Below are 10,421 nucleotides of genomic sequence, written 5' to 3' on the forward strand. Positions count from 1 at the left end.
AAAAATATGATATATATTATTATAATATATTATATATATATATATATATATATATATATATATATAGCAACACATAAAGTATGTTTGTTTGTTTTTTAATAATCTAAATGTCATAGCGGGGCACAAAAGGGCATTAAATTGCTTCAGACTGTTAACTTATGGTTCTTTGTGACTGATTCTTTATCAAATTCTACTTCACTGATTGCTCTGTTTGTTGCTTGTGATAAGCAACAACAATGCAGTTGAAAATAAGTGTCTATTTATTGTGTCTGTATATTATTTTGCCTTTCTCTATCATCACATTCAATTCAGATTGCAACTCACAACTCATTTCTTTGGCTGTCGTCCTGTAGTTTCAGTAGCAGTGCAGGAAACTCTGTCTATAGTATTTGTGTGCGCTTTTTTTTGTCTGCATCTATGGAGGACCGAAGGCGTTCAAGTTCAAGATGTTCAGAACTGTTAAAGGAATGAAAATCAATCTGAAAATTTGAACTGGTTATGAATAAGAACCTTTTATCAAACCCAATCCTAGATATCAGATACAAGCTCAGAGAGAGTCGAGATCCAAAGGGTCTGCGTGTCGAGTCAGGAACCAGCTGTGACGCTCACAAAGCGACTGAATGCTAATCCTGTGAAAGAAGGCAGTTCTCGGGCCCACTTCGGCTGTCAGATCGGCGATAGCACCAGGAGATAAGCGTGTCTTATCTGCTTCCTTAAGATGCGGTGTGACTGCCATCTGAAGTGCCGTAGACACTTGCACAAAGCCGGGCTTCAAGCGCTCCCTGCATATCACAGTCTCTGAGCAACAGAAGTGTAACAGAGTCAATGGAAAGGGCTCAGGTGCACGCTGACGTGTGCTTGATGAGTGTGCATAAGCTCGGCGCTATCGGCCTCGTCTATGCCCTGCCGGTAATGAGAGAATGAGTTAGATTTCTCTTAAGGTCAGTTGTATTCGGCATTTCAGAGCATGTGCGTTGTAGTACTGCTTTGATTCAGCATGCTGACGTTTGTCTTTTGTAGCTTCATTTGAAGGATGGCACATGTTTTAATGACCTCTGTTTCTTTTTCTCCCTGAATGTGCATATATTTATTTGCATGTGTTTGTTAATGTGCATCTACAACAACTTAAAGGTATAGTTCACATAGAAATTAAAATGTAGCCTTTATTTACTCAAGTGAATGCAGACTGACAAGCACAAATGTGAATAAAAAGCACCATAAAATATCATAAATAAAAAGTGACAATTAGTCACAAGATGTTGCTTGTATATTTTATTTTATGCAAAAAAGTGGCCAGTACATGAAATATTGTGGTGGTATTAAACTTACTTGCAGAAATATTTTTATTTATTTTATTTTAATCATTAGTTGGAATTTATTTGTATTTATTAGTTTTTACTTTGTTTTTATTTTATACATTTTTTTATTTTGCTGTTGCAAGCATGAATATGTTACATGTAAATTGATTTTCATTATATGCATATATATAAGTCTGGCCAGTACACGAAACATTTCTGCTTTTGTGTTCAAAATTGTTTATTTTATTTTATTTTTATTTTATTTGAATGTATTTTATACTTACTTAAATTCATTTATTTTATTTTAAAAAAGTTTTATTATTTATTTTATTTGAATGTATTTTATACTTACTTAAATTCATTTATTTTATTTTAAAAATGTTTTATTATTTATTTTATTTGTAAATGTATTTATTTATTTATGTTTACAGTCAAGGGCTACCACAGAGACACATGTAAATTCTCAGGACAACCGTTTCAGTGATATGTCGGTTGTAGGTATATTTTATATGTGGTATTTAAAAAATAAATGCTTACAGCAGCTTTGAGATGGTGCCATTCTGTCATGATGTTGCATGTATGTTGAGGTGTATTGTGATTTTTTTTCTTAGACATTTTGCCTTTTTATTTATAGCATAGTAGTGGAGAGAGGACAGGAATGTTATAGCACATGGAATTGGGAAATGTTGCAAGTCGGATTTAAACTTGCATTGCCCATATGTGCACTAATCACTAGACCACAGCTCTGACGCACACTGTTATTAAAGAAATGTGTGTTTTTCACACAGGTGTGCAGTGCAGTACAAAACCAGGACTTCACCGTGATTGAAGACTACTGCACTGGTCTGAAAGCCCTGCTCTATCTCAAAAGCATTGAGGAGCTCCAGGACTGGGACGGCCAGTCACCTCCTACGGCCCGCCATCAGAAAGGAAAGCCTGTGGCCACACTGCAGGAAGTCAAAGGAAGGGTGAGAGACTTCACAGCTGTTTTAAAAACACCCTTTTACTGATGATTACCCCTCACCGACTTTCCTCTAACGTTGTTTTTCTTATTACAGTACTCCGACATGCCATTAAGGAGCTAAACGCAATTCCCATAATTCTACAGCTTTAGGAACAAGTGCTCATTAATGCAGCATTAGCATTAAACCCGTGGACTTGCATTCTTCCATTTACTTGTTGTTAGTTCATAAAAATCCATGTAATAACAGTGCTGTCCAATACGCAAAGTGGCCGCTTGCACTTCTGCAATCTCAAAGGTGAAAGAACATTATAGAGCAGCGTTTAGTCATTATGCTCCTGTTTTACTCTTTCTTCTGGTAAAAGGAAGCACTTGGAGCAAAATGAGCACTAAGGTTAAAGTACGCCACGCCGATCTAATTTTCCCAAGTTTGAATCAAGCCTTGACTTAGGGGAGAAAATAATTGGTTTATTTTATATCTCAACTTTTATTCCTTCTTTTTCCTGGCACATGCCATTTACATAACAGCAGCAACCAAAAAAATATAGAATCACAAAATGAGATTCAACAAAGGCAGCTGTTCATGCATTTAATGGTTTGTACTTCACGTGTACGTTCAGCCCTCGGTAATCTCCCTCATTATTTGTGCACAAGGAATATTAGGCAGCATGTAAATGAGCAAAACTTCAGTAAACTCCTTTCAAAGCGGCGAATTAAAGGCCTTTATCAGATCACAGCCTTTCTGCTAATACACCAGCCGAGGGAAAAGCTTTGAAGCCCGCCTAGTGTTTTCTAACATGCTAGCTGCGACTTCTCAGCTTCTGACTGCAAGGCGGCTCAGCGCAGTAGTTTAAATGCTAATGCCAAATGAGCGTCGGGAAATGAAGCAATAAAACGAAAGAGAAGCAGGCAGTGATAAGTGTAAGTCATTTTCATGTCGGCAGGACATTAGTGCTGGAATTGGCACAACGATAACATTGGCTCTGGGAAAGCCGAGGGAAGATGTGGAGTGTTGTGTAGAAACATCACTACGGTCCACGTGTCCCCCGGCAGCGTTGAGCTGCATTCAGGGTTCAGTCACTGAGCACATGGGTCACAGGAATGTTCGGTCGACAGGCGGTCTTTTGTAAACTGAGAGAGGGAAAGAAAAATCAATGAACATTAGACCATGTGAGCATTGTACTTCACATCTGCTATTGTACAGGCAAGCTACTTCTCTGTCAGATGGATATATAAGAACAATAGATTTGCATTTCTTAAGGAAAAATACCAGTTCTTGCAAGGAGATATGTGATAAAAATTAATTCTGCAATTATGCATATCAATCATGATGCATAATTGCCGGCAAGCATAAATCCAAGTCAAAGAAGATTTGTTTTATTTAGACCATGATGTTTCTTGATCTTCAGTCAAATCAGAATTGAATTGAATATCAGAAATGTATTTTTCATTTACAGTACTGTTCAAAAGTTTGGGGTCAGTAAGATATTAAGAAATTAATATGCGCTAAATTGATCAAAGTACAAAACAAGGATTGGTAAAGAAAAATGTATGAGGATTGCGATATAAGCCAAGAGGAGACTGGTTTTCCTTTGCTTCCTTTGTTCCTGTAAACAAAACTTGGTTCTCGCGAGACTATCATATTCTCACCGAAGCTTACTCTACTCCTGCTAGTTAGCGGAAGCTAGAGATTACGGATTATAAAGTTTTACATATGTATATTGTTCTTACAAAAATGCATCGATTCACTTCAGGAGGCCTTTATTATGAAAACTCAGCTTTGCATCACACAAATAAATTAAGATTTTTTAAAATATGTGAAATATAATTTTTTTTTTACAGTATTACTGTTTTTACTGACAAATAAATACAGCCTTGGGGAGTTTCCAAAACCTTTTATTAATTAAAAATGTAAAAAAAAAAATCTGCATCGGTAGATATGATCATATGGTACCTGAAAAGAATTTTAAAACAGAGGCACAAAAAATTTAATTTTGTTGAATTCACCTTTTTACATTTTTCTTTCTATTATATTATTATATCTATTTCTATTTTTTTTATAGTTGTTTAAATGTTAAAATCACTGTTATATGTTTTAATTTTTAGGCATATTTTAGTCTATGTACAATTTCTAATGGATAATCTATTCCCAATACTGTTGTCATTATCATCACATGAAACATTTTAGAGAACATTTGTGTAATTGTTTGTTTTTTTGCTTTGTTTCTGTGATTTGTCCAGAAAAGTTCACATTAATAGGTCCGAGGCGTTTCTCTAAAAATTGAGAAAAATCATTACCATCCCATGTAGTGTATCTGGACCATTTCAGTCCCTGTATTCAAGATGTGTATGATTTGAAAAACATCTGGTTTAAAACACAAAGGTATTAATCTTTTAATAGGATGGAAACACTGTATAAGCAGTGGCTCCATGACACAAACACACATGCTCCATCTGTTCTACTTCCTCCCTAACCAGGGCATTGTGTCGGCCCCTGACAGTGTGAGGCAAGACAACCTTGCTGAAGGCTTCATTACCATTATAGTCCTGCCAGGCAACACTGAGCCGCACAGGCAGCTGGGCTGCTGTTTACAAGTGTTAATACCCCCACGGTCTGGCCTAGCCGAGAGAAAGTGCATCAGATGACCAGCAGACAGTGTTGCACTGCCTAAGCGCAGCGTTTTAGAAATGGCAGCGAAAAACCAACTGCACATCCCCTGAGAGGATGACGCTCGCTGCCTCGGCGAGAAGAAAAAACAAACTTGTCTTTCACTGAACGCTCCCTTAGGCTCCGCTTTATCAACCACAATGACTTCTGAGCTCTCGTCTTCTTTCCTTCTCGTTGTGGAGTGATCAAACTGCCTTTTTTATTCTTTGTGGCTAACAAATTTTCTCATACCCCTCGCTGTCCTCCATCACCCTTTCTTATCGCTTCTGTCTTCAGTTTGCTGCTTTTTTTCCCTTTGTCTCCCTTCCTGTTTTGCTCTCTCTGTCTCTCAAGCTTTATATAAAGCGTGTCTGGGCTAGTGCTCGCTGTTCTCAGGCTCATCCAGCTTGCCACAGGTGAGCTGTCAGTCAGCGGAGGGGTTGTCTAAGAGTGGGCTGACAGGTAATATCAGTCTGGAGACCTTCCCTGCCTGACACAACTCACTGGAAATATAACATTGTCCAACCATTGGCCCTGCATTTCAATTTCCTGCCCATGTTGTCTTTTATCGTGCAAAATTAATTAAAAATAACTTGAAACACAATAGATGTACTTCAAATGGCATGCACGTTTTTTTATTACAGCGTTTGCAAGGCAAGTAGTGCATTGAAAAACCTTGCAATACTTTTTATTCTTATTCTTTTTCAATCTAACCACTTAAGATACAGATTAATTTTAAGTATGGCCTTCGGTTTCTTTTTGCTTTTTTAAATAAAATAAATGTGTATTGGTTGGATGAAACATCTTCAAAGTCATAAACCACACAATCTATTTTAATGCGGCAAGTTTGTACATTACAAACTATATTACTTGGCGGAAGAGTTGTTTAAAATATATTATTTTTTATATTTTTATCATTATTATTTAGAATTAATTATTAATCAGTTATTACTAAAAATAAATGTAACACTTTTCTGAACATTGATTTCTTGTATTATATGGATGGATGGAAAGATTTATAGCTGTTATTGAATTGTGGCCGCACATATTAATGCTCCATGTTTCCAAGTTTAAGATAATATGATAAATTATATTACTTGACTAAAGTTATTTATAATTTTTTATCTTTTTGCCATTGTTATTATTCAATAAATGTTAATGTCTAATTTTAAAAATAAACCTTATAAAACAGTATGCTGTGCCATAATGTCGTTTCAATGAATTAATAAATAAATATGTGCAGTAAATATGTCAATGGAGGAAGCACTTTGTGAGGTCTTTACATTTATTTATTCATCTTTCTTGTATCCCAGCTTAATATGCAAGGACAAAGCATTGCTCTGTTTGTTTGAACATCCCAACAAACTCAACACAGATACATTAGCTCAACCAATTTAGGACGAGATCTTTTTGGCCTCACTGATGAGAAATAAAGTGTTTGGGAAACCTGTTTGAACACGTTCATTATTTTTGCTATTCTATTTGGTGATGTTAGAGGAACAGAAATCACACACTTCATCTTTAAAAGCTTTTCCCCCCAAAACCATCCCATCTTGTAATCTAGCCGCTTGATTGGAATCATGTTTACTTTAGGTGACATATGGGGTCATTTGTGCATAAAGCTGTGAACGGGCCAGTGGAGAACAGTTTAGAGCACTGCTTTAGTGCACATTAAATATGAAGCGACTCAGCCGGCCGCTGTCCTGTTTGCCTGGCCCGAGTGAAGATGTACTGTTATTGCCGAGCGATTGTCCGACTGCTCAGTGGGGTCTTTCATTAGCCCTCTCTCATATCTGACCCACGAGACACTGGCCAATCACAATGCATAACACTCTGCTAGCGTCGTTCAGGGAGGTGTCAGTGCCGCAAAGTCTGATGGGCTTTTTAAAGCAAGTTAGAGTTGAATAAATGTTGGGTAATAATTATATATACTTCAATGTTATCTGCATAAAACCCAGATATAGTACATAGTTTTAAGTGCATTAAATAGTTGCTCTGAGTTATGATTCATAATTATGAGACCATGAGTTATATTTTCTTTTTGTAATCAGTTTGAGTTTTGTAAATGAAAGTTATTATAATATTACAAATATATAAAGCCATCTGGGGTTTTCTATGGTGAATATTAATCAAATATATACATTTTTCTTGTTAAATGTGAAGTTTGTAATTCCTGAGCCACTAGCTTAATTATGAAAATACATTTTTATAAAACACGTTTCCAGAGCACATCCTCATCTGCCATTGGTCGGTTAAACAGATTTCCCTGCCCTAAACTCACGCCACTGATTAAGCCAGTGTTGCTATTGGGGCATCATTTGGGATGCTGGAAAAAAACTAAAGAACAAAACCTAACAATTGTTTAAAAAAATTCTTCAGTCTTTACACTTTTCAGGGAAATCAACCAAAAATGTCTTTCTTATAGTTGTCTTTGCTTATTTAGCTGGGATTACAGAAAACATTTTATATAGTATTTTATTATTATTTATATACATAACAGTTTTTAATAATATTTTGAATTAGCTTTTATTTTTTATCATTTAAGTTTTAGTAATAATGCTTTTGTCATTTTTTTTTTATTGAAGCTTTTTGACATTTATAGGGTTTAAACGTAGTTGACATATCCGAGCTAGCTTTTGTCATTTGTATTATTTAGTATATAGTATAAAATGTCATTAAATACCTAATAAGTGTGTATTTATTATGTACCGTATTGACCCGAATATAAGACGATGTTTTTTTCTTGGAAATACATTTGAAAAAACGCGGTCGTCTTATATTCAAGGTCTAAACTTTGACATGTCAATAATACAGCCACAACAATAAGTGGCGCCAAATACACATAAAACGAGTGTGCCATGAAATACGTAATGTAATGCGTGTTGTAAAGATCGCGAGTAAAAACAAAAGAAAAAGAAAACCTTACAGCTGCATGAGTCGTGACTGTCACATTAGCCTGATGGGACCAAACTCCCTTTGTGATTTTAAAATGTAAGACAGTACCCAGATTTGAAGACTACAGTAAGATTTAACTTCTACTGTTAATAAGATTTTGGTAGGCTACTATTAGATGGATAGCCTAAATGTCCTAATTCAGATGGGCTACCAGTTTTTTTTTTTTTTTAATGGTATATCAAAAAGTATATATTTTTTAAATGTTATTGTTGGTACATTTTTACCAGTTTTTACCATACTTTCAAAACAAAAATTATTATAGGAAAAATATGCAATATGAAAATAATTGAAGACAAAATGTGTTTTACTGAGAAAAAACAAGATTTGGTTTTTAAAAAGCCTTTTTCCAAAAGGTACATCTGGAAAAAGGGGGCGTCGTCTTATAATCAGCGTCGTCTTGTATTCGGGCCAATACGGTATTTAATTTATACTAGCACTATTAATATATATTAATTTTAGTTGTATTAATTCAAATTAAACATTTCAGTTAGTTGAAAAAGCAAAATTTCTAATTTTCATTTGTTTTTTAAGTTTACGTTTTTCATGTAATATTTTATTTTATTTTATTTTATTTCAATGACCAGTTAGTTTTGCTTAACATTAACAACACTGTTTTGAACATAAAAAAGCACAAACTTCACCTTTAAAGTGCCCTATTGTGGATTTTTTTAAATGGCCTTTCACGCAGTGTGTAACACAGCTCTATTTTTTTTTTTTTTTAATGGTATATCAAAAAGTATATATTTTTTAAATGTTATTGTTGGTACATTTTTACCAGTTTTTACCATACTTTCAAAACAAAAATTATTATAGGAAAAATATGCAATATGAAAATAATTGAAGACAAAATGTGTTTTACTGAGAAAAAACAAGATTTGGTTTTTAAAAAGCCTTTTTCCAAAAGGTACATCTGGAAAAAGGGGGCGTCGTCTTATAATCAGCGTCGTCTTGTATTCGGGCCAATACGGTATTTAATTTATACTAGCACTATTAATATATATTAATTTTAGTTGTATTAATTCAAATTAAACATTTCAGTTAGTTGAAAAAGCAAAATTTCTAATTTTCATTTGTTTTTTAAGTTTACGTTTTTCATGTAATATTTTATTTTATTTTATTTTATTTCAATGACCAGTTAGTTTTGCTTAACATTAACAACACTGTTTTGAACATAAAAAAGCACAAACTTCACCTTTAAAGTGCCCTATTGTGGATTTTTTTAAATGGCCTTTCACGCAGTGTGTAACACAGCTCTAAGTGAATGAAAACATCCTGCAAAATTATAAATCTGAAGGTGCACCGTGTATAAAGTTATTGTCTCTCAAAAGAATGAGTCGACTCAGAATCATTGAAACGAGTCGTTTTTAAAACGAATCCCAAGCCGTTTCATGTTGAGGTCAACATAAAACATTAGCATATAGCCCGCCCACTTGTTGGTCTTTTCCCATTGGTCTGTATGAAAATGCAAATTCATTCTTTGCCACTATGTGCCTTTTTTGGAGCGATAAAATAGCGGTTTCCCCGGTAACGCTGTACACAAAGCAGCACTGCGCTCACAAACGCTGCTTTATCAGGCATTACAGGCATGATGAAATGAAAATGAGACCAATCGGACCAATCACCGCAGATTAGCGTCACGCAAAGGAGGAGTTTGGAAAAAGGAATAGTTGAGCGAATCGTGTGGGAGTCGTTGAGCAAGTAAGGTAAAAATAAATGCATATTATAAGACAATGAAAGTGTTTTTGACCTTGCATGAATGTCAACCTGTTGCTGGAGACTCCCAAAACCAAAATATAAACCTTTCATTACCCATAATAGGGGCACTTTAAACTATAGTTATTTATATTGATGGCAGCATAAGTTTGGACAGTAGTTTTTTCAGTCTCCAGTATAATGATTGTATCCTCTTTGTAATATTGTGTTCTGTGGAAACAATAAGTTGAATCAAGCAGCCCGTCTGTCACCTAAAGGAATCTTTGTTCAACTGATACGTGCGATGGGTTGTTTACAAATTTGAGAGGATGGTACTAGTGAGAAAATGTGTGTGTACTATTAAAAAATAAATAAAAAAAAAACAATGCATCCGATTAGAAGAGTCTCTTTTATAGCTGAAAACATAGGACTTGCATGAGGGGTGGTGGACGCCACCCAGTACTGCTGTGTTCGATACATCGATACGAAGATGTATCGTCACAGAGATTTGACGATACGAGTATCGATACTGCTGTCTCTGTATCGATATTGTGGCACGTGCGTTGCAGTGGGCCGCTCTTAATTTGAATACAAGAACACCGTTTAAAATGGAGTAGAAAAGTGTGAGGTTTCTAAAAAATAATGAATAGAGCAAAATATATAGGCTACATCAAGGTTTAATCTGGCCGCAGAGGAACACAACTGGGTTGCCTGATATAAAGAGACGTAATCCCAGAAACAGAGCTTCCCACTTGCGCAGTACAGAAATATTTGCTAAGTGTGTTACTTATCTTTGTTAACCTGGCAACCTTGTGCACGTGCTCTCTCTCCACTGTGGATAAACACGCTTGCTTTCTGAAAACACCGG

The 10,421-nt window shown here is 35.2% G+C and overlaps 1 protein-coding gene across 1 annotated transcript in view; it reads left to right on the plus strand.

The window, feature by feature from the left end:
• LOC107590279 (dihydropyrimidine dehydrogenase [NADP(+)]-like) overlaps positions 1-10,421 on the plus strand; it is a 199,565-nt gene that overhangs the window by 177,796 nt on the left and 11,348 nt on the right. The window contains 1 exon segment of the mRNA XM_016278981.1: positions 2,087-2,266. Coding sequence (XP_016134467.1) covers positions 2,087-2,266 — 180 coding nt within the window.

Source organism: Sinocyclocheilus grahami, unplaced genomic scaffold (genome assembly GCF_001515645.1).
Source record: "Sinocyclocheilus grahami isolate Dianchi unplaced genomic scaffold, SAMN03320097.WGS_v1.1 scaffold126.1, whole genome shotgun sequence".
In the NCBI taxonomy this organism is placed as follows: domain Eukaryota; kingdom Metazoa; phylum Chordata; class Actinopteri; order Cypriniformes; family Cyprinidae; genus Sinocyclocheilus; species Sinocyclocheilus grahami.